General features: G+C 45.0%; 1 protein-coding gene across 16 annotated transcripts in view; it reads left to right on the plus strand.

Moving 5' to 3' along the window:
* Nucleotides 1–25,185, plus strand: part of SYK (spleen associated tyrosine kinase) — a 128,304-nt gene that overhangs the window by 46,512 nt on the left and 56,607 nt on the right. For 6 of the 16 annotated variants that reach the window (XM_045372991.3, XM_074017824.1, XM_074017825.1 and 3 more), the window contains 5 exons: nt 11,983–12,121; nt 14,405–14,483; nt 14,862–14,911; nt 16,961–17,029; nt 25,025–25,112. In XM_045372991.3, coding sequence (XP_045228926.1) covers nt 11,983–12,121; nt 14,405–14,483; nt 14,862–14,911; nt 16,961–17,029; nt 25,025–25,112 — 425 coding nt within the window. Of the gene's footprint in view, nt 1–11,982; nt 12,122–14,404; nt 14,484–14,861; nt 14,912–16,960; nt 17,067–25,024; nt 25,113–25,185 lie in introns of all 16 variants that reach the window. The other 10 variants (XM_074017831.1, XM_074017830.1, XM_074017827.1 and 7 more) reach the window with 2 other exon arrangements.

A 25,185-nucleotide genomic window follows, 5' to 3' on the forward strand; every position in this document is an offset into this window, starting at 1 on the left:
TTTTTTTCCCACCGTTCTTCTTGGGCCCTCATTTAGATTCTCCTAAAGAATGTGCCCATGTCTACTTTCCAACCATCATGTCAGCTAATCCATCCATGGACCAACGTTACTGGAGTCTGTAGTTGCTTGAAGCACTAAGTGCCAGGCACCATTCTGGACTTTGGGAAGGGAGAAGTCAATCAGCAAGCCCCTGCCCTCGTGGAGCCTGCATTTCAGTGGGAGAAAGGACACTGAACAATGGGAAAGACTGCATTTAAGTAAGGGTGTAGAGCGTACTGGGGTCGGGATGCTGGGGCTTGTTTCTCCTGCGTGGAGAGGATGGGCCTTGCTGTGAGGGAGGCCACTGAGAAGAGGTCTGAAGGCAGCGAGGAAACATCCCTGCCCAGGGAGTGGCAAATTCAAATGCCCTGTGGAAGGAGTGTGCCTGGGGACCTGGGCACCCACAGAGGCCAGTGTCACTGGCACAGAGTGAATGGAGAAGGGTGGAGTTGGGGGCCAGGTTGCAGAGCACTCACGGCACTGGGAGGACCCTGCTTTGGGCGAGTTGGGGGGCTGTCTTTAGGAAGCAAAGGGCCAGGGTCAGCTGACATTTGGTGGGCTCTGCCTGTCTACACCGGTTTGCTGTAGGGATGTGTGCGTGTTCATATACTTGCAAACCAAATGTGTTGATTTCTTCATCGTGATTTCAGGGCCTTCACTTTCTCATGCCTGAGCATCAGTCAGTTTGTCTCCGTTCTGATCTCCTGTCCATCCCACCCACTGTGCTTTGACCTGGGTCCTGTACAGGCCTGTGGGCTGGCCCTTAGGAGGTGTTCAATGAATGCCTGTCGCCTAAATCAATGAATTGTTTGGACCCATTCTCCATCTCCCTGCTCGTTTTTGCTTTCCACTTCCTGACATGTAGTAATACCACTGCAGTTCTGTGTGGGGACAGCCCCACACCTGTCTGTGTTGGGGAAGGAATGGGGATTCTTGCACCTTTCTACCTCCTCTTAAATCATTACTGATGGACAGATGCAGGGACACAGCAATAGATATAGAAATATAAAAACATGACACTGTGCACTCCATGGTTTGTAAGATTTGCTTTCTCTGGGTAGGAGGCCGTGTGGACTGTTAACAACATATCGTTCGGGTTGCCTGGCCCCAAATGCTGGCTCCACCTTATCACCAGCTATGGGACCTTGAGCAACTTACTCAGTGATCTGTCTCCTTCATTTCTTTGTCTGTAAAATAGCTTTATTGTCTGTAAAATAGCTTTAATGTCATCTCTGACTCTTAGAGTCATTCAGGGTTATAGAGTATCATAAACTGAAGGCCCTCTGCATGGTGCTTGGCACTGAATGAAGCAACTTCATCCCCCTCCCGCTACAGTGACCTGGAGTACACTTGGATGCATCAGTAACATACACTGAATGTCAGGTCCTCCATGCAAACTCTTCCCGTCCCTGCATCACAGGTGTACCGTGGCCTCTGCAGGCAAGTCATTCTTCTGCAGGTGGGAAAACCAGGCAGGTCTCCCTTATCCTTCCCTTCTGTTCTTCAGTCTGCCGTAGGGGTGTTTGTTTCCACTCTGTGGCTGTGAATATATACAGTGAGAGTCACTGTCTGGCCATAAAAGGATTCACACTAAGCTTTTGCTTTTATGAAGTGACAGACTTAAATAAAGAATAATTATTTCTGCCAGGCACGGTGGCTCACGCCTGTAATCCCAGCACTTTGGGAGGCGGAGGCGGGCGATCACACGGTCAAGATATCGAGACCATCCTGACTAACATGGTGAAACGCCGTCTCTACTAACAATACAAGAATTAGCTGGATGTAGTGACGCGTGCCTATAGTCCCAGCTACTCAGGAGGCTGAGGCAGGAGAATTGCTTGAACCCAGGAGGCGGAGGTTGCAGTGAGCCGAGATCACACCACTGCACTCCAGCCTGGGTAACAGAGCAAGACTCTATCTCAAAAAAAAAAAATTATTATTATTATTTCACAGAGGGGGTTGGAAGTTTATTTTTGCGTTGCAAGCCATAAACTAACAGGATTTTACTAGTTTGGTGGATAATACGGGTAAACAAAATCCCAGCAATTACTCTTCACACTTCCATCGTGAGTACCAATATGCGGTCTCCACCATTCAGATGCCAGCATTTCAGCCTGAGAATCGCTTTATGTGGAAAGCGGCATTAGTAAGAATTGGACTAAAAGGTGAAAAAAACAAAAGAATTCCTGAAACACATGCACCCTCCATGGCCATCGCAAAATGCCTTTGCTCCAACAGACCTTGAAAACACTGAGGGTAAGGCAACATATTTCGGAGAGCTAGATCAGATTATAAATCCTCGGTAATGCAGTTCAAAATGCAGATGATAGAAGCAGATTACGTCTGGGAGATGCCGTCCAACTCGGCTCCCAGTTTTCTCTCCTCAGGAACTATACGTGAAATCCACTTACAGTGACAGAACACCTGAGCCAGAGGGCATTTACCACTTACGGGGGCGAAATTTCTTGTTTTTCAAAGAAGAACTCAGCTGTGGAGGAGCTTGTCCAAGGCTGGAAGGCAAAACCAGGTCCCTGATGTTGTCTGCGGCTAAGCAGAAACAGCAGCCAGTGACCAAATCCATCTCCAGAGACTCCACAACCATGGGCCCCTCCCCATTCCCCGTGCAAGGTGCAGCACCCGGGGACGTCCGTGTGAAATCTCAGAACAGACAGAGGTGTCCATCAGCTTTCCCCTCTCTTGTGTCCTGTCCACACAGCTCACCCACACCTTTCAGGAGTGACTCTGAGACGGTAGTTACAGGGCCTTTGCACATGTGCTTGAAGAATCACGAATATAGACAGAGGCTGTTCGTGGAGGGGTTGGGCAGTACGGGCCAGTGGTTGTCCGTCGCAGTCGCCTGTGGCATTTCTGGAGGTGATGTTCATCACCTGGCCTTTGCCATAGCGGCCCTGCCCTTGTCTGGGGTCTAGCTGGCTAGAAGCGAGCACTAGAGGGGGAGTCCTCCAGCCCACATTCGGTGGGTGAGGGTCAGAGTGCTGCCTCGTTGGTGACATCAGGGACCAAGTCTAGGGAGAGGGGCTGAGTGGGGAGGGAGATCCCCTGCCCCCAGAGGCCTTGTATGACAGCACAGGTTGCTATTTTGAGAAGCTAGTCACAGCTTTCTGTGAAAAATGAATTTGTTAGAAAAAGGAAACAAAGCTTACTTTCCAAAAATTATATATCCCTTCCCCAAAAGGGAGGATCCAGGATTGAGTGGTCCGAAGCATACACAATTTGAAGACCCTCTTATTTTTGAAAAAATATAAAATTAGGCATACAATAGAGCATATTTTCTAGACTAAGAAAAAAATTCAATAAATTAGAATTTTTTAAAGGCTAGTAAATACTACAAGCATACAAAATTTAGAAAAGATAATGTCATATTTTACTTAATTGCCTGACACGTCTCTGTAACACCTTTTATTTCCTCCATGTCCTTGATTTCACTGTGTTTGACTGCGTCTTAGTTCAACAATAATTTATTAATATATTTGTCTATATATAGAAAAAGAGACTATTCACTCCTTCCTCTAGGTTCACACTTCATTATTAGTAATAGCATGTACATTTTTAGAATCCTTGTCAAATTTGGGAGGGGAGGTTAAAGTAGAACAGAGTGATCTTCCCTGGCTGTGACTAAAATATCTTTTACAATCTGTGCAAAACCTACGGCCATGCAGTCACATTGCTGGGCTCCTCTTGGTCTGGAGGAGGTTGTGATCAACTCATCTCTGACCCTCATCCACTTGGTTCACACAGTGTGGTTTATTGCCATTGTGCACAGCCAATTCTCCCACACACGTTACTCTGCTAAAATGTAATGGGATGTGTCCTTCATTTCATCTTATAAATGATCTTAGGATGGAAATGCTCTGAAGAGTCCATGCTGGGCAAAATTTTAAAGATGGAAGTGTCGTTTTCTTTGCGTTTAGTATCCAGGTAAATATTTTATTGTTTTTGGCTAAGAGTCCTTGTAAATCTTACAAAGCCAAGAATAAGTTCAAGGTGACCTTTAAGACACGTAAGTGGCTGCTCTCCAAATAGCTCGGTTAATGTTAAAAATGAAAGGTAGTATTTCAGATCTGTGGATGGAGTCGTCCAACCAGTAAGTCACCAGTTCCATTTTAACTACAGTTTCTACCTTCTGACTTTAGAAATGTACTGTGTAAAAAAAAAGAAAAAGTTAAAAAATAGTCATTCATTCAACAAAATAGACATGTTTTCAACCAGACATGCAGCAGGCATTGTGATAGGACTCGGAGACTATGGGGGCTAAGTCAGACCTTAGTCCCTGCCCTCACTGGACTTTGACTGCAGGGGAAGATGACAAATGCAAGCTGACGGGCTGCAAAGTCTGCAATGCTTGGCAGTAGGTCCTCTCCACCACGACACTGTGCCTACCCAGCATGATCTTTATTTTGTTTTCATTTGCTTGTTTATTGTCCCCACCCCCACTTGCTCTGGATGCACAAGGGCAGAGATTGGGCTGCTGCCCTCACAAGTACAACCCAGCACCTAGAACATCGTCTTGGTGGGAAAAATTTCTCTGGGTAAAGGAACATTCTGGCTGCTAACTTGAACGGGGGCTACTACTTGGATAGGAAGAGGGACAGTATGGGTCATTGGGCCTGTCTCAGGTGCCCAGGCTGGACGATCATCTTGTGTGTCGCTAACTGTAGGAACTGGAAAGTGGCCGTCAGAGCAAGTGGGCTGACTCAATCTGGCAGAGCTTGACAGGCAGAGGCAACAAAAGCAGGGCCGCAAGAGATTCAGGGGGTAGCATGGGTGTGGAGGCCAGGGCAGGCCTGGATGCCTGCGGGAGAGGGAGGGAAGTGAAGCAGTGGATGCCAAGTGGGCATGCAGGAGCCCGGGCATGTCCAGAGCCCCAGTCCGAGCCCCAGGAGGCAGCATCATGTCATGGTCACGGTCATGTGGTGCCCTGAGACCATTCTGGTGCCCTGAGATTCTATGGATGGTGGCAGAGTTTTCCTGGATGGAGGCAGACTGGCTGGGTGGTGGAGGGAGTGGCACGTGGCTGCCCCAGGCCACACCATGGGGTGTTGAGAGAGACCCTGACTGCTCAGCCGCCCCGAGTGTGCAGCATGAAGCAGGGCAGCTGCTCTGATGGCTCACAGCAGGAGAGGCACCTGGAGAGCAGGACTGCGATCAGGCCCAGTAGTTTGCAGATGTCTGGAGAGAAACTGAGTCGGAGAGGAAGCCCAGGAGGTTGTGAGCCTCAGCGATCTGAGAGGCATGCATGTTGAAGAGTGAGTGAGGAGGATGGGAAGCCTACAGGCTTGGTGGGTCCTAAAGTTGCAAGAACATCACTGTCCCCTGCAGCTAAGTGGGCCTGATGTACTCCACTCAGGCCACAGTTGCTGTACATGATCTCTTGGGACCCTAGAAGTGCTCCTTTCCATGATAGCTCTTCAATACATTAGTTAAAACAATCACCAAGAAGCCCTTGTTCCAAGTGCGCAGGACAGAATAAAAAGATAGCACAGAAAGCCCTCAGAGCACAGAACAACTGCGAGTGCAGTTTGCCCTCAGAGGCCTTGGTAGCCACCCGTTCCCAGCCTCCATGCCACCATCGAATCCCTGTGTGGCTTGTTATGTGCTCTGCAGCTGAAATTCATGTGGCCTCCTGACCTTCTTTCCCCTGTCCCTTTTGAGAAGAAATAAACAGTGTAATCTTTGAGTCATCCCTTTTGTACTAGCCAAGTTCCAGGTGCAGTAAGACACACTCGTTGTCTCCACCTCTCTTCTCCCTTCCTTTCCCTAACGTCTGCACACACTTCCATCCTCTCACTTCTTCCCCCTCCACCCCACCATCTCTCTCTCTCTGTCTCTCTCTCTCTCTCTCTCTCTCTCTCTCTCACACACACACACACACACACACACACACACATACATACACACTTGAGAACTGCAGCTGCATATCATCTCCTGTGGACCTGTGCACAACCTGTGGAGCCCAACTTAAAGTACTGCATCCATTTCCCATGCTTTATCCTAATTTAGGGTTGTTTCCTGATCATATAGAATACTAAAGTGTATGTCCTTAGGAACTGTCTCAATTTCTCAGAGAAATGGGATATACGTGAATAAATTTTTTATGACTCCCTTATACTGAGTCCCACTTGCACTGCAAAGGATTAATAACACCTGTTTCCAAAGCAAGGCGTCACCTGCCATGCAAGCCACATGCTGGGTATGGGCATTGGTGAGGTGTTGTTCTGATATTCAGGGTGACAAGTATGTTATCTGGTGTCACCAAGCTGGGTCCCACCCAGGGCCTGCTCCTGGATGAGGGCTGTATGGCTCTGATTTGCACACCCCTGATTCTGGTGGACACAACCCTTTTTCTCAGAAAGCCAGAATCGCTGCATCTTCTAGTCCTCAACTGCATAAAAAAATGGGGTACGAACTTCTCTGGACTATCTATTCTTATTGTTCATTGGTTTATCCTGCAAGGTCACCCATGGAGCCCGTAATCAAATGAGCTAGTGAGTGAATGTGTGTGTGTGTGTGCGTGTGTGTGTGTGTGTGTGTGTGTGTGAGAGAGAGAGAGAGAGAGAGAGAGAGAGAGAGAGAGAGAGAGAGAGAGAGAGAGAGAACCATCTGGAGGGCCGGCAAAAGCACAGATTTCTGCCTCCCATCCCCTGAGTTTTTAATTCACAGGTCTGCATAAGGACTCAGCCATTTGCATTCCTACCAAGTTCTCAAATGATGCTGATGCTGCTGGTCTGGGGATATGGTGTGAGCCTGTTTGAGATACCTGTTACCTTCCTGGGCTAGGTTAACAACTACGATCATTTGAGATTTTCATAGTTCATTGGAGGGTCTATAACTACATTTGCAGTTGCAATTCCTGCAAAATGCCCAAATACTGTATTATTGGACTGGTTCCGATAAAGTTAACTTTGAAAATGCCTCTATTTGTAGAAACTTTTACGTTTTTTAGAAAATTTCTAGCAATTCTATTTGTTTTTTTGTTTGTTTTTCAAATATTTCTGGGGTATTTTTAGAGTATTTTATTGGTTGCTAATTTCCATAGTTCCATTTTTTATTTTGTTAAACATTTCATAGTTTATATTCTATATCTGATTATTCTACTACTGAAAGTTTTGGAGGATGTAAATCTCTATCTCTTCCTCTCTCTTTCCCTCCCTACCCCTTTTCTCATAACTCACGCTTCCTTATGTTTTCAGTGATCTTTCTGAGCTTGTGCCTGGTTAATATTCATCTGTGGGAGTCTTGAGTATCCAATGCCAGGAACGCTTTCTTCCAGAGTTGAGAGGGATTTCCTCTTCACAGGCCCTTGCTTTAAGGTGGGAATCCCACATCCAGGTGCTCACTGTGCTGCTGGCCTGAGATTCTGTCCCTGTCCACTGCCGTGCTGAGATTAGCATTGGCCCTTTGGCCAAACCCACTTTAATTGCTCTTATTTGCCACTTACTTTTGGCTGTTCACGTTTCAGCTCACTTTTTGTCCTATACTTCAATTTCAAAAGTGAATTTGCGGCTTAGGAAAAACCTTCTCCTTGTTCATTGATGAATGAGACTGTGGCTGTCACGAGCCTCCTTTGCCACAACAAAAATTCCGCTCCAGCAGTGCTCTCATATGCTGCCATAACTGATCAAAGTATGACATTTTTTTTTGACACACGTGGTTTTGCAGACCTAGGTCATCATAAAGAGTCATGACCTGTCTGAAGTTAAAAGTTCAAAGAGAGTTGTGATCTGATGTCAATATAACTTCATTGATGCTGATTAAAGTCTCCTTTGAGAGAAAAAGGAGAAAAAACAAACAAACGGCAGGGGAAAATGAGAACACCTAGTGGGCTGGAATGGGCCTGGTTTTTCTATTCTGTCTACAGCAGATACAGGCAGTGTCCCCAGTAGCCCCGGGGAGGCCGCCTTGAGTGTCTCACTACTTCTTGGATCCTCACTTTCCCCTTGGTGCCCGGGCATCACCTCTGTCTATTCTCTGTCCCCCCAGGAGGGTGCAGGAGAGTAGAGGAGTCCGGCCCTTCCAGGCCATGCCCCAGCAGAGTCAACATGCCTCACCTTTGCTTAGTGTTCTAATATCTGTGAGGCACAAGGCCTGCTCACCCCAGAGGCCAACTCTGCCCACCCTGGGAAAGCAGCCGTGCCGCAGGTCAAGGACTGTCTCAAAACCAGTTAGGACAGCTTCTCAGCATCATCTCGAGCTCCAGCCCTGGAAATCTCAGGCTTTGCAATAGCAAAACACAAATCTGTTCACTTACTCCTCCCAAGACAATTACTGGGAAAAAATATTAAAGGCTTCTGTGAACAGCCTGAGGCCAGTTGACCTTGAAGGCGGAAGGCGACAAACCAGACAGGAGCCGGGAGCCCTGCCTGTGTGCACGCCTGCTCTGGGTGTCTGTGGAGCCATAAGCCTGGCTGGGTGTGCTGATGCCACCACCAGGGCAAAGCTCTCAGTAACAGGACACAGCCAAGAGGAGGAGCAAGGCTTCCAAATCAGTTTGTCTCCTATGTTAAATTAAAAATAGCCTGGTCCAGGATCTGCCTGCAGCCAGCAGATACTTCACAGTTGCTGGTGGTTAATGTCACGAGCCTTCTGGTCTTTGCCACCTACAGATGCTGGGCCTGTGGGTTTCCTTTCCCTGCTCTTGTTTCTTGCCACCTGCCACAGGGGGCTACTCAGGCTGCGTGTCCATGGTCAGTCCCTGTACCTTCCAGTTACCTGTTGCCGGGAGCTGGCCGGGACTGCTTGGTGGAGCACAGGAAGAGAGGGGATCGCCTGCAGAACCTGGCCTCTTGAGGAGCCTCAAGGAAGTGGGGCCTTTGCAGAAACTCCTGGTTCAAAAGCAAAGAGCACTCTCTGTTTCCTCTGGGTTGCTCTCTGTTTCCTCCTGGTACCAGCTCTCTTTTTATACTGCTTTTATTGTGAAATATAAAACACAGAAGAGTGCATAACTAAATAGGTACAACTTAATGAATGATTATCAAACAAACACAACCCAGTCAAGAAATGAAATGCACCCAGCATTCCGGAGCCCCTCCGCCCTCACGCACTCACACCCGTCTGCCTGGCTGGCCTCCTGGGAGGCACCACCTCCTGAACTCTTGTGTTCATCACGCCCTTGCTTTTTTTGTTGTTATTTTTCATGTGTTTGTTTTTTTAGTTTTACCACCTAGGTGTACCTCACTAAATAAAACAGGTGGCTTTTGTCTGTTTGGGGACTTTGTGTATATGGAAGCATGAAGTGTGTTTTATGTTTGTGAGACTCATCTGTGCTTTGTATAGCTACCATTTGCTCATTTTCTTGCTTTATAATATTGTATTGTGTGAATTCCTATAATGTACTTGCTCTGTGGTCAGTGAACACTTAGGTTATGTGCAGTTTTTGATAAGCACCAATGAAGCTGCTGTAAGTAGCCCTGTAGTGTATGGTGCACACATTTCGTACACCTAGGGGTGGAATTGCTCATTCACGAGGGCTGTGAATGAATAGGTTCAGTTTCAGGAGACCGTCCCAAATTGTTTTCCAAAGTGGGTAAGCCATTTATGTTCCCACAAACCACGTAGGAGGGGCCTTGCTGCTCCCCACTCTCAGTAGCACTTAGAACGATCTTTCTAACTTCCACCAGTCTGAAGAGCGTGGAATGGTACTTTCCTGTGGTCTTCATTCGTATTTGCCAGATGCCTAATGAGGTTGATGGCATCATCTCTCAGGGCAATCTGTGCTTGTCTGTCTCAGTTTTTAACAAGAAAATGTCAATCAAGACATAGGGCAAGATGGAGTACAGCAGATTGGACATGGATTCAGAAACCAGAGTTCAGATCCCATTTGTTACTACTATCTTTTTTTTTGTAGATATGGAGTCTCACTCTGTTGCCCAGGCTGGAGTGCCGTGGTGCAGTCTTGGCTCACTGCAGCTTTGACCTCCTGGGCTCAAGTAATCCTCCTGCCTTGGCCTCCCAAAGTGCTAGGATTACAGGTGTGTGCCACTGCACCTGGTTCAGATCCCATGTATTATCTCCATGACCTTGAGGTCACAGACATAAAAGATTAAATGATAGGAAATACTTTGGAGTGGCATATTGTCACCATTCTTTCAAGGCCAACTTTTATAGGTATATGCATCCACTCTTACTGCTGTGGTATTTGGATAGCTCTTTACACCTTCAAACTATAAGCCACGGATGTGTATCGAATAAACATAAATAGTCTCGCTTTATAAGATACTCTCCCTATAAAACAGACTCAGTTCTCCCTTTATATAAAAATATGACAGTATGGTTTTTTGTTTGTTGTGTTGTGTTGTGTTGTATTTAACTGTCACTAACTGCTGGCTGTAATCAGCCATGTGGCTGTGAAAAGGGAGCTCACACCTTGGGTGCTGACGACTTGGTTGGTTTGGGAGGAAGAGGCTGTTCTCACAGTGAGAAGATTTCAGCACAGCCACCTGCTGAGACCACAGAGAACCTGGATGTGTGTCCTGCACCCTGGCCAGCTGCCCTGAGCTGTGGGGCGCTGTGCACAGCCAAGCACCGCTAGAAAAGACACTTATTCTGAAATTCACTCCTCCCATGCTGTCGTTCAGCTTTCAAGCCTTGGGTTAGCTTTTTGAGATGAGTCTCCATGGCAAGGGACAGGAAAGCGTGGCCATGTCCAGTTCTGAAGGCCATCTCAACTCTCCCTGTGGCCATGTATCTGACCTCTTGCAACCAGGAGGAGGCATCAGAAATTTCCCCAGTACCCAGATGTCCCAAGGCAGCTGGGCACCCTTGAACTCTGCCCCAAGTACAGTGCATTTGGGCACGCGGCTTAACAATTTTGGACCTCAGCTTCCTCATTTTAGAAAATGCAGAGGCCAAAGGGGCTTCCTAGGCCTTCATGACTCACCCTCAGAACCTAGGATCTCATGATCCAAAGGGCTGCAGCTGTGGAGAGGGGAGAATGGGACTGTGGGTGTCACTACGAAGCTAAACTGGGGGATTTGCACCCATTTCATGCCTTTTCAGCCTCCACTGGGACCTCAAACTCCCCAAGTCCTACAGGTCTTCCAGGGGATCTCTCACCTCCCCGTGAGTCGTGAGCCTCGCGTCGCATGCACTGCACTGGGAGTGTTGCTCCCTGCCTGGCATCAGACTCCCGTGTCTGTTCACCAGGACCCAGGGCAGGGGGTGGTACTGAGGGTTGCCCAGCATGACCGTGAAGACAGAGCCTTGGCTGCTCAGCACGGCCAGCACAGCTCTGGTTTCAGCTCTGTCTCTTCACCCCACAGTGGATGTCATTTTCTTCTACTGGGGGTGTTACCCGACAATATCATCCTTTGAAAGTGTTTGAAGTCCAGCCCTGCCTCCCTTTCCTGCAGTGGGAGTGTGGGAGGGAGTGAGGAAGGCCCAGGGGATGGAAGCTTCCATATCCTTCCATCTCTGGTCCAGAATATGGCTGGTTAAAATGCCCACCAAACACCCCTGCCCACACCCCAAGCTGGGTGGTGGAGCTGTCCATCTTGGATCTGACCCAAATGCAGGCCCTGGTGAAGAAAGATGAGTCCATTGGGCTCCACAGTAATCAGGGCCCATGGAGCGCCCGTGCTTATTGCCCTGAGCAGCATCACTGCTACCAAGCACCAGGCTCTCCTGACCACTGCCCAGAGCTCCTGGGCCCTACTAGAGCTTAGCCATGGTCCATTCATCACCAACCTGCTAACATTTCCTTGTTGCAAGCTCGCCCACTGGCATCATCCCTGAGTGGTAAACGGGGCCTTCCTGGGTTGGGCAAAGCCCTTGACCTGGAGGCTCCAGACTCTGCCCTCCGGCTGCCTTGCCGGGTGACAGGCCCCAGGGAGCGGCTGCTGACCACTCAGGCCAGGGTGCTTCCTCCCAGGTCCCACCTGGGGACTGGCAGGCCTGGGGATGATGCAGCTCCATCCTCTCTTCTAGGATCCGAGCCAGAGACAACAACGGCTCCTACGCCCTGTGCTTGCTGCACGAAGGGAAGGTGCTGCACTATCGCATTGACAAAGACAAGACAGGGAAGCTCTCCATCCCCGAGGGAAAGAAGTTCGACACGCTCTGGCAGGTACCCGGCCTCCTCTCCCCACCTTGTGGGTAGAGTACAGGGCATGTGGGGCTTCTTGTCCCATGGACTCTGAGACACAAGAGGAACCGAACCACCCACTCCCCACGGTGTGGTCCCCAGGCCAGCAGCAGCCCTGGAGCTCATGAGAAACGCACACCTGGATCCACACCTGGGCCCCTGCCCCACACCTGGGCCCCTGTCCCACCTGCCCATCAGGCCCCACTTTCAGCCTCCAGGTGGCTTCTGTGTTTGAAAAGCACTGGTCCAGAGGCTGTCATGTGAGGTGAGCGAAGAAGGTTCCATGGCTTGTTCAGGGCCGCTCAGTCCTCGGTGCCACAAGGTGATGTACGTGCAGGTCTGTGTTCAGAGTTTAACAAGACATCGTCTTTTGGAGAGCTAGAAAATATTTATTCCTAGGATATTCTAACTACAGCCCAAAACAGCCTTTCAGACAAAGACACACAAAATAGAGGAATGGATGCCCGGGGAAGGAAACCTGGGAAGAGCTAAGCAGGCCTTTGTTGGTGGTGTGAGAGGCTGAATTAGACAGCAAATGTCAGGTGTCCTCCTCATTGTAAATCGAGTCTCCCTCTGTGGAAACTAAGGCGGTGTAGGAAGCACATCCTAAATTTAGAAAGCATACTCCCCGGGCTCCAGGCTGCTGCTCATACTGATTGCCACAGCCCTGGTCTAAAAAGTGCATATTCCTGACCCAGCTACTAGCAAACCCTGAAACAACTCACAATTTGGAAGTTCCTTAGGCACTAATAAGCACTAAAATAATGCTCGTCGCTGCTTTCCCTGAATCGCAGTGAGCACAGATTGCTTGTCTTAATTTTGCATCACAGCTACACTGGCTGATAATGAAGGAAATAAAAGTAACAGTACTTCACACATCATCTTAGCAGAGCATCCTGTAAACTGTAGTAGGTTCAGAGACACAGAGAAAGCCAACTGACTGCCACTACCCCCCCACCCCAGAGCACCAGCTACCTCGAACATGTATGGGTGAGGGGCATAATCAAGGCACATTCGGATGTCCTCACCCAAGCCCAGCTGGGGCCACACATGCAGTCAATATTGAGGAAAGGACTCAACTCAAAATCCTGTCTTTTCAAAAACTGAGACTACAGAGCCTTAGCCCCTTTAAAGCACTTAAAGTTACTACTTCCAAATGTGATTTGGTTTCCAGTGCTGTAATTGGGGAAAAAAATACTCCTTTTTTGAATGTGAATATGATCATATTAAAAAATGTTAGTCACAACATTTACATTGTCTTTTGATTTTGTGGCTCATTGCCATGTCTCATCATTGACCACAGGCTTCTTTCTTTTAACGCTATTGATTCGAAACAGTATTTAACCTTTCTACCCTCAATGCCCCAAAGCGTATCAGGGAGGTGAGCAGGGAATGTGGCCTTCTGGAATGCAAGGACACCTGGAGTCCTCTATGCCAGCTTAATGCACCAAGGTCCCAGGCCCCATCACTTATAAACAGCCATTCATTCACATTCTCCGGAAAGGGCATCTTGTGTGTGTGGCGTTCTCTCACAGTTTCAAAGGCTGAGCGCTCACCATGGTGTTAAGCATCTCTAATTATGGAGAATGTCCTTCCCAAGACTCTTTACTGTTTTTATTGATTCCCCTGGTAGATCATAGCATTCATCTCTAATTATATATTCCTCATTGTATATTTTCTAGGGACTGTGTTTAGGAAACTACCTAAAAAATGCCAGCAATACATTCCAATTTCCCATGCATGATTTCATTGATTTTTCTTGACAGCATTGTAAGGTACTTCTGTACCCTACCCCAACTGCAGGGCCCCAGTGCCATTTCACAGAGAATTGGTGATTGCTATACTACCCTATTTCAATATTCTTTACTGTAGACCAGGGATCTGCAAACCCACAGACCAAATCTGGCTCTCAGCTTGTTTCTGTGTAGTCCTTGAAGAGAATGGTTTTTATGCTTTTAAAGGTGTTGTTTTGGATAAATAAATAAGTAAACAAAGGACACAGATATGGTATGAGGCCCACAAAAACCAAAAATACCACTTTCTGTTTACAAAAAAAATTTGCTGCCCCTAGCCCAAGAGGGAGGATGCCTAGCTGTGGGCCCACTTCCCCAGCCACCCTTGTGGAGTGGACTTACGCACATCAAAGCATTTACGCGTCTTGGGGCCACTTTGAAAGCCCAACAGTCAGTCAGCAGCTCTCAGTCACTATTTCTCTGTTTCCTGACCTTGTTATTTACCACACTTTCTTACTTTTTTCTCTTTCAGCTCGTCGAGCATTATTCTTATAAAGCAGATGGTTTGTTAAGAGTTCTTACTGTCCCGTGTCAAAAAATCGGCACACAGGGTGAGTTCCCGAGACACCGGAGTCTCACTGTTTGAGGTATCAGTGACAATCAGCCTTGTTTTCGACTTAGCTGATTGCAGTTTCGGGTTGGATGAGGACTTCTTCTTACGGATTGATTAATAACGTTATCAGAGCACTCCAATTTTGTTGATCATGAATCAAAAAATAGCTGGTTGCTTTAACTTTTTAAAAAATTGTAATTATTTGTCTTAATTGCATGCGGGAAAAAGTAAAAGAGGGTCAGAAGTACCTGCAGAAAACGTGCTCACTTCTCAAGCAGCAGCACATCCTGATCTCATTGACCGATCTGCAGGGGGTGGGGGGAAAGGAAGTGGTTTCCACAGATAGAGTAGTAATGGTCCATATTCTCTCAACCAGGAAATGTTAATTTTGGAGGTCGTCCACAACTTCCAGGTTCCCATCCTGCGGTAAGTGTCACTAGGAATACCACTGAATGAGAAGCTGTTGCATATTTCACAAATGAAAAGCATGTTTTAGCTAACAGGAGTGGTGGTCACTGATATTTTGATTGCCCTTCAAAACATTTTCCTTGATGAGCTGGAATTTCTAGTGAGTGTTAGGCACAATCAGCCTACTGTTAGTGATAAACTAGCCACATTTTCTTTTCTTTCTTTCTTTCTTTTTTTTTTTGGAGGCAGAGTCTCACTCTGTCACCCTGACTAGAGTGCAGTGATGCAATCACGGCTCACTGCAACCTCTGCCTTCTGGGTTCACGCCATTCGCATGCCCCAGCCTCCCGAGTAGCTGGGATTACAGGTGCCTGCCACACCTGGCTACTTTTTGTATTTTTTAGTAGAGACGGGGTTTTGCCATGTTGGTCAGGCTGTTCACAAATTCCTGGCCTCAAGTTATTCTCCTACTTCAACCTCCCAAAGTGCTGGGATTACACGCATGAGCCACCACACCCTGCCTAGTCACATTTTCTTAACTTCTTGTCTAGGTGAAATTCTCTTCATTTTTGGAGAATATACACAATGCGAATGAAACCCAATATTAAATCAGAAGTAGGCCTCTTGCAATATTTGAGAAATGGGAACATATTTTTTAACTTCATCCTTGAACCGTCTATGTTAACACATATAATCCACAGGACCCCAGCTCTCTCCTCCCTCCAGCCTGTTAGGAGGTCAGGTACAGATTTATGCTCTAAGCAGGAATTCTTTTCCTGATCTTTTCTTGGGGACTTCATATGGACTTTTTTTCTTTCTTTCTTTCTTTTTCTTTTTTTTTAAATATGGAGTCTAGCTCTGTCTCCCAGGCTGGAGTGTGGTGGCACAATCTCTGCTCACTGCAAGCTCTGCCTCCCGGGTTCACGCCATTCTCCTGCCTCAGCCTCCCAAGTAGCTGGGACTACAGGCACCCGCCACCATGCCTGGCTAATTTTTTTGTATTTTTAGTAGAGACAGGGTTTCACCATGTTAGCCAGGATGATCTCGATCTCCTGACCTCGTGATCTGCCCACCTCGGCCTCCCAAAATGCTGGGATTCCAGGCGTGAGCCACCATATAGGCGTGAGCCCAGCCTATATGGACTTTTTATGCCCTTTAATGCCATCTGTGAAGTGTGCCCTCTGCACCTCACTTTTTGCCTGGTAACCCTTGAAAAACAAAATCTGCAGAAAGCCAAATACACATCCTGCCTCCAGTAGGGACAATTGGCTGCCTAGGAGCTGAGCCCAGGTTGAAACAGGGGAGGCCATCCAGAGGCAGCACTTGTTATCAAATGCAGGGAACATGAATTTGCTAAAATACCAGTGAACTTTGGGATCAAAATGTAATGCCTTTATGGAGGTGTGACTTTATTTTGCCCTTTACAGGGCTCTCAGGCCTGGCAACTCTACCTTAATATTATAGGCTCCAAAAGACAGATCCGTATACCCTTCAGATGGGATGAGGGCTTAGGGCTGAGAACTCTTAAAATAATGTCAAGCCCTGTGTTTAGCCATCATCACCCAATGGCTACAAGAAGTTAAATATTTTGGAATAACTTTTTAATTGACTGATAAAATACGTACGGAGAAAAAATGCAGAGGTCCTACATGTACAACTCAATTAATTTCCACAAAAATTTTCCACCATGGAACCAGCACCCACCATGAAGAAGCAACACAACTGAGCACTCAGATCTACTTGTGGTTTCTTTCGGGTGGTTTGTCTTGAGCTTGCGACTTAATAATTCCATATGAAGCATGAGCGAGTAAATGTAACAGCTCTAATTTTGTAGCCTTCAGTGGAACATATTTCCCAAATATATTTCTAGATCCTTCTCCCCAAGTGGCAGGCCCTTCCAGAAGCCTTCCCAATGATCAGGTGTTGCCCGTGGTAGATCTCATTGGCGGGGGCAGGAGGGGGTTAGTGGTGCGATTACAGAAGCAAGTTTAAGTAGTATGTCATGGAAGGGATCTGTATTTGTCTTCTGAAACATTTACTGTTCCTCTTTGCCATTGTGGTTTCTAGACTTGGTCAGCGGGTGGAATAATCTCAAGAATCAAATCATACTCCTTCCCAAAGCCTGGCCACAGAAAGGTGCTAAAGCATCCCCTGCTTGCTGTCCAACTAAGTGGTAGGACCAACCCGCACTCAGCTCCCGCCCGCCCAGCCTGCCCTGCGTGTGCGCTGCCCCCCACCTCTTGCCACTCTGCTTCCAGGCCTCTTTGCCCTTGCTCACACCTGCCATTCCTGGGCAGCCGCACCCCAGGTACATCATGTGCTTTTTGTGTGGGTCCTCCGTCCGTCAGCTGGAAGTCCATCAGTGTGAGCATGCTTTCTGTGCTCAAGTGTCTTTTTAAAGTCGTTTCAGTTGGCGTCATCTGTCATAGCTAATTATCATGTTGGAAAATCTTTTCCAAGATGGCCCACTTACTTTTTGGTGGCCAGACTCCGGTGTTGCAGTGTTCTGGTAATTGATTATGTAAGTTATGTTGTGATGGAAGGAACGCCCGGGTTTTGTGAGGTGCGCTGCACAGTGAGGTCAGGCAGTGCATGGTGACTTCCTTATGGCTTAAACGTCTAACACAGAACTGCAAATGTGACATGTAAAGAAGAGGTGTAATCTGAGGACTAGAAAAAACAGTTTTCTTTCTGAGGCAGTAATGTTGACATCTCATTGATTTCCATGTTTTGTTCTATTATTGGATTTTGAGGGAAAATAAAAATAAGTTCTTTTTAATGACTTTTATTTATAATGACTCATTTATTCCTTCCCCCAAAATATGTATATATGGTGTGCTTGAATTGCTTTTTTTCCATTCTACTTTTATTATCAGTGGGGTAAAATTGATTCTTTTTATCAGAAATTCTTTTTGTTTTCATATTAATTGGTGTTTTTACCGATATTTTAGCATATAATTGAGCATCCACTCATGAAGTAGATTGCCTAAAGTATTTATTAGAAACAGCAGAAATAAAAGACATAAAACCCGTGAGGTTTTATTTAGTAATAATTTTCCAAGTTTACTCATACTCAAGAAGTTCTCAATCATGTTGACCATAGAACAGAACGATTTAATGCAGTGTTTGAGAGGAAGAAAAGGTGTATTTTACACCTGAATAAAATAACTATGTCTGTTTTTCATGTTTACCCAAGGCAAACTACGCCCACTGATTACCCACAGTGGCTAACAAAATACCTAGAAAATAAGTTTCAGTGCATCTTTAGACTACAGGAGAACATGTCAGTAAAAAATTGAAGAAAATATCAGTTACCACCTAAAAATAAGGAAATATGTGTGTAGATAAGAACTATAACATCATCAAAAGAGAAATGAGAAACTGGGAGTAAGTAGCACTAATGCTGACACGTAGATTAATAGCTGTAATATACAAAGAGATTCTACAAATCATTAAGAAAAATATTAACTGTCTACTAGGATAATGGACAGGGAATATCAGTAGTAGTTTATAGTAAAGTAAATATAAATAGTTCTTTTTTGTTTGTTTTTTTTTTGTTGTTGTTGTTGTTGTTTTGTTTTTTGAGACGGCTGTCGCCCAGGCTAGAGTGCAGTGGCGCCATCTCGGCTCACTGCAAGCTCCGCCTCCCGGGTTCATGCCATTCTCCTGCCTCAGTCTCCCGAGTAGCTGGGACTACAGGCACCCACCACCACACCCGGCTAATTTTTTGTATTTTTTAGTAGAGACAGGGTTTCACCATGTTAGCCAGGATGGTCTCGATCTCCTGACCTCGGGATCCACCTGCCTCAGCCTCCCAAAGTGCTGAGATTACAGGCGTGAGCCACCACACCCGGCCATAAATAGTTTTTAAACATGTGAAATGTTGTTTAACTTCATGAGAAGAGAAATGCAAGTTAACACTATGGTGCTTAACTGTGTCCACCTATGAAACGGATCCACATTTTAAAAGCTTGGTAACACTGTAGTAAAGGCGTGGTAGATTAGCACTCCTACTCTTCCTTGGGGAAGTCTGAAATGATGCAATCTGTAAGAAAGGCTCTGCAATTGTATTTCTAAGTATGTACAGATATTCTTGCATTTATGTGAAATCATGTACATGTGAAGGTGTTTTTTCCAAAACTGTATAATTGACAAAGTCTGATAATAATTTAAATGCTTATCAATGGAAGACAAATGAAATTAGTTACAGTAAAATTGCTACCGTGGGAGACAACTGAGATCTAGAATTGTTTTCAAAATATAATGTTAACTGTAAAAGACAATGTCATGCACACACATACACACACACACACACATATATACAGAATGTGTTGATATTGTATAGAGTATCCTAGAAAAATACAGAAAATACTGGCAATGCTGGTTGCCTCTGGAGTAAGAGATGGGAATGTTAAAAAATTCCACTTTTCATTGTAAATTCTGTTGTATCTTTTTAAATTTGAGCCTGTTAAAAAATTTTAATCAATTTTTAAAAAATCAAATAGTAGAGAGTAATTAATCGTATTAATATTGTGAAAATACCTTTCTGGCAAAAAAAAAAAGTTTGGTTTCTATTTAAGTTTATAAGAACATTAAGGTATACATTGAATTTTTTATAGAAGTAAGAAACTGGGAATAAGTATTACTAATGATGACACATATATAGTGCCAAAAATATCAAGAGATAATTTTTAAAAGATCAAAGTTGTGTGGTTTAAGCTATAGACTAAAAATATTTTAATTGCTTATCAGAAATATTTTAGAGCTAATATGTATATTTTCACAAACACACGGGGAACTTTCCATTATGTAATCAGTCGTGAGAAAAGAATTGTGAGAATTATGTCAAATGTCCCATCATGTTAGCTAAGAGATAAATAACTTTCTTGAACTTGTTAATTTGCTCAGCATAAATAGTTGTTTTAATAATTCAGGCACAAAAAATATATGTTAGAACTTGAATTACCTATAGCATCTAGATAGTTGATGAAAAGTATATGTTGATTTGAAGATGATTATCAATCAGATAATTGAAATGTTTCATAAAATTACTAACAGGCTGATGCATTTTAAACTTGTCTTTAGAAATTAGTATCATACTTCTAAGCACAGTGGCTCACGCCTGTAATCCCAGCCCTTTGGGAGGCCGAGGCAGGTGGATCACTTGAGGTCAAGACGAGCCTGGCCAATATGGTGAAAACTCGTCTCTATTACAAATACAAAAATTAGCCAAGCATGGTGGCACACACGTATACTCCCAGCTACTCAGGAGCCTGAAGCAGGAAAATCACTTAAGCCTGGGAGGCGGAGATTGCAGAGATCGTGCCACTGCACTCCAGCCTGGGCAACAGAGCAAGACTCTGAGAAAGAAAAGAGAAGAGAAAAGAAAAGAAAGTAGTAACATGCTTATACAATATAAACAAAATTAACTTAAGAATACAACTAGTAGTCTTTAAATGAATTAAACCCCTCCCAGTATTAGTCCTGGAATTTCTTTCTCTGCTGCTTTAAGCCCAGAACCTTATCCTTCTTTTATGGAAAATAGGTGGAAATTGAAGAGCAGCATCCCTAAAGACTTCCAGGGAACTTTTCAGCTTTGCATTTCAAAGGCACATCCCCTAAGAGGATTAAACTGAAATGTGTCCCAGAATTTCCAATTAAAACCCATTTTTCATGTTTTATTCCAACACATACATTGGTGATTATAATATTTTAAAACTTACATTTAAGTACAGGGCTCAGTGGGAAGAGAAAAAAGAAAGAAACATCCTCAAGTCATACTCCTTTGCTTGGTAATGCCTTAGTAGACAAGACCCTTGAGAAAATGTGTTTTCATATAATTAGAAAGGAACAGACTTTAGATCTTCGCTGTAAGAGAAGAGTAATTGCAGAGGTCAGTGTTATTTTCGTGGATCTCAGAGCAAGGCTGATGGTAGCCTATTTCCTGGCCAACAGTCCGCCCTCGCCTGGGGGGGGTCTACTGAACCAGGGTAATTCCTCCAAAAAAAGGAAACCACACCTAGTTTATTGCAGCCAATATTCTAAAGCCGACTGGCTCTTTTGTCACTATTATTGTGATGACTGATGACTGTATTGTCATCTGCATTACTGCCGTTGCCTAATTTGAAAATGGCCCAAGAATCTAGGAGTAAAAATTAAGATCTAGTAAATGGATGTTAGGACACTTGGCAATACTCTGGAATCAGGAAACTCTGAATGGGCCTGTCAGTTCCATAGACCAATAATTTTTTCCTCTTTTGTTCACTTTTGGATCCCCAGCTTTTAAACATAGGTGCTCAAAGAATACTTGTGAAGTACATTTTCTATTTGCAGTTAAACCTTACCAGTAGGAAATCAGGCATAATAATTTATAACTGGACTTATTGTTGCAGAGTGATGTCATTACCTGAATTTATAAAATTTGAAGAAAAATCACCAGTTGTTCTTTCGGAAGGTAGAAAGCTAAGGTGGCTCATGCCATCTAGTGGTGGACTACGGGTTTGAGCCTGTTCTGAGTATTGGCGAAAATGAAGAAAATGGAATGGTCAGCATTTCATTTACACCTTGTTGCTCACCGTGCAGAGCAGATGACACTTACTGATTAGGACAGAATGGATCTCTCAAATACAAACATAAAGAATAAAAGGCTAATAATAATGTAGACTGGAAATACATTTTTTATTAAAATTAAATGTCATTACTTTTTTAAAATAATATTTTTACAACTTATCGTTATGCCACTGTGCTCATTCTTTACAAACGCCTCAAATTTTTCTTTTTTCTTTTTTTTTTTTTAAACGGAGTCTCGCTGTGTCTCCCAGGCTGGAGTACAGTGGCCGGATCTCGGCTCACTGCAAGCTCCACCTCCCGGGTTCATGCCATTCTCCTGCCTCAGCCTCCCAAGTAGCTGGGACTACAGGTGCCCGTCACCACGCCTGGCTAATTTTTTGTATTTTTAGTAGAAACAGGGTTTCACCGTGTTAGCCAGGATGGTCTCTATCTCCTGACCTTGTGATCCACCCGCCTCGGCCTCCCAAAGTGCTGGGATTATAGGCGTGAGCCACCACGCCCAGCCTAAATTTTTCTTTTTAACTGAGCATTTTCTTTTAGAGGTTGTTTTAATTATTGTTCTACTAAGTGGCATATCCACCAAGTGCGTTGGGAAAGATGAAACGTGGATTTTGCATCATCTTTATCATAAAATAACTACTGTTCTTTTAACTGACTCAATAGGAAACCTCCCATTTCTTCCACATTCTTCCAATTGTGGCATCATTCTTTGCTCCAGTCCCATTAGTCACCAGAAAGCGATAGGGGCAGGGAGCCCAGGGATCTGGGTAGGAGAGAGTTGATGTGGGGTTATTGAGAGCCGTGAGAGTTCTCTGTGGCTTGGCTTAAAAGGCTCATAATCACATAGTGGTCTGTGCTGGGCAGCATGGAAATGAAGCCCCAAGCTTCCTTGGCTATAAACATGGAGTTCTAACTTCCAAGGAAGATCTCCCATCTGTTTCCCGATCCATAAGCCAAGATAGACTGAACAACACACTGCTAGTGAGGGTATAAATTATTCATGCCCAGGGGGTTAGATTCTCTGTGTCCATCGCTACTAATTCTTACTCATTCCTGACACCCTAGTATCCCTTTCAGCATATTTTGGCAACCCCATCTCTGTTTTAAAATTCTTCCCTACAGGATTTGTATGTCAGGGAATTGCATTCTGGTTTAATTGGAACAAGCCATTTGGAAGTCCTCCTGGTCTAGAGAACATTCTGTGAGTGTAGAGAGGCTGCAACCCCAGGATAATGCCCTCAGTGGGAGGGACAGGCGGTCTTACGTCAAGAAGGGGTGATGCTCCCTCTCATCACCTGTGATGGCTAGTCCGAGGACATCCTTTAATGCCATGTCTGTTCAAGTTTCGTCTTTGGATCTCAGAATGTGCCTACCTGCAAGGAAAATCAAAGGAGTTGAAATGACAGTAAATGTTAACACTTAAAGAGGCTTTAAAAAAAAAGAAAAAACAACAACAACCTATTTTCAGCCTAGAATTGGTTGCGGGAGGGAGAGAACTGGGAAAAAAAGAAGGATGGAAAGCCTAGGGAATCACCCAGTTTCTGTCACCCAGTTTGCACCCTGGGCTGCAGAAAAAGGTGAGACTTACTTTCATTCAAGGACATTCACAGAGCGAAGCGCGTGGTCACTTGCAAGTTTGTAGAGTTGGTTCCCGAATCCACCCCACATCTGTAATTTCAATGCAGCCACAGTTAGCCATGGAGACACTCACATCTAGTGGCAGGCAGCAAGCCCCACGTGCCCATGAGTGGTGGTGGTGCTATTGAATGAAATGGTCTTTCCCACCTGCCTCACTCAGCTTTCCAGAGGCAGGGTAATTGTATTACAAATCAGAAGTGAAACCACAGCACAGTCCTGTAATCATATGTAAATGTTTAAAAGAAATAGACTGTTGTTTGGAATTATTCATTCTTATTTCTCTTCATTAGCATAAAGGCTTGAGAGAGAGCTAATTTTTAAAGCACATTAGTTTATACTTCATTCACATCTTCTAGTTTTTAGAAGTTATTTTCATTCATTCGCCCATCCATTCATTCATATGTTTGTTCAACACATTTTTATTGAGCGTCCTTGTGGATGTGGCACAGTCCCCAATGCGGTGAATAAATGTCTCCCCCACCTTGCACTTATATTCTATTTTTATTCTGATGTATCATAGTTACTTCTGTTAATCAGTTCGGTAAGAATGCTGAGATAGTCTGTGAGAAAAATGGATCCCGTCGACATCATTGTTACAGATAAGACCCGATGTCCTTTAGCCTCGTCAACGGGCTTGGGCCATGGTGAGCAATGCCTGCCTCTGAAGTACTCAGCAGACCGCGTGAAAGAAGAAAGTCTGGGTGTTTGGAAACAATGGCTGAGTGGCGGTAGTGGTGCATTGTGACCTCATTATTCTGCTTTTGGTTTCTGGCCTTGTAATATTAATAAGGCACATGAGGATTTAGTGTGTACCATAAGATAAGTGACTGTCATGTTAAGCTTTATGTCTCTGTTTCTTTAACTTTCTCCAAAATCTGGCAGTATCTCATTTCTTCGTGGCCAGTGTTAGGGCACTAAAGAGGTCAATCGATACATAGAGTTGTGACTCAACTCACACTGAAAAAAAAAAAAAAAAAAAAATCTGAATCATGGTTCTCCTGTGAATTAAATTTAGTAGCAAGAATCTTGTTTTAATTTGGAAGAAAGGGTGGGTCAGGAAAACTCAAGACAGAGACTTTCAAAAGGGAAAGTCCTTAGGATAATGAGTAGATTTCCCTCCACCCAGTTGTTTCATGATATAAACTGATGTGGATCAAATAATAGGGAAGGTTGCTGTTAACAGGCTGCATAACTTTGTCTCAGATATGCCTCTATTACCTGCTGTGGGCATTAGGAAGAATTGCCTTCCTTCAGCTGCACAAAGAGGAGCCCCCGTCTCACAGGGGTACTGATTTCCAGCAGCAGCCATGGCAGCAAGAGCATTGCTGGCCTAGGTGGCAGCGACTGGCCTTCCCTTGGGACCTGTAGTCACTGACCAGTGCCACCCTCTGCCGTCCACCCCAATGCTGCTGCATCTCCACTGAAGATAAAGACTTGGGTGGAGACTAGGAAAACATACGTGCTTTGGAGCTGGGAAGTAGATGGGAGCAGCTGATGAGGACGAATTTTCCTCTTTAAATAATGTCCATGTAATATGAAATTGAAGAGCACGAGTTAAAGGAGGAAAATGCATCCAAGGCGAACATGCACATCGTCAGTGACCTTTGGTAGGTGGGAATAGGATGTGCCAGGGGGTGAGTGGGCAAGCAGCTCTATCCAGGCCAGTGGAGTTGACTCTCACCACACCCTTTGAACACCTCGCAGGATCCCTTGAGTTGTAGCAGCACAAGCTTGCTTTAGCCTTTGCAAGATCCAAATAATTGCCCGAAGAATGAGATCAGCCTTATTTTCCTCCCTGTTCTTTCCTTTGTCTTTTCTGCAAAAGTTAAACTGTGATTATTGGAAAATAAAAATAAGTATGCAGATCAATTTAACAGTTGTATGGATGAAGAAAAATAACCTGTTGTCCTTTATGTACTTTAGCCCTCCCCTGCCCAAGGGAACCGGCCAGAGAGTACTGTGTCATTCAATCCGTACGAGCCAGAAGTTGCACCCTGGGCTGCAGAAAAAGGTGAGACTTGCTTTCATTCAAGGGACATTCACAGAGCAAAGCACGTGGTCACTTGTAAGTTTGTAGAATTGGT

The sequence above is a fragment of the Macaca fascicularis genome, chromosome 15 (genome assembly GCF_037993035.2).
Source record: "Macaca fascicularis isolate 582-1 chromosome 15, T2T-MFA8v1.1".
NCBI classification, from domain to species: Eukaryota; Metazoa; Chordata; class Mammalia; order Primates; family Cercopithecidae; genus Macaca; species Macaca fascicularis.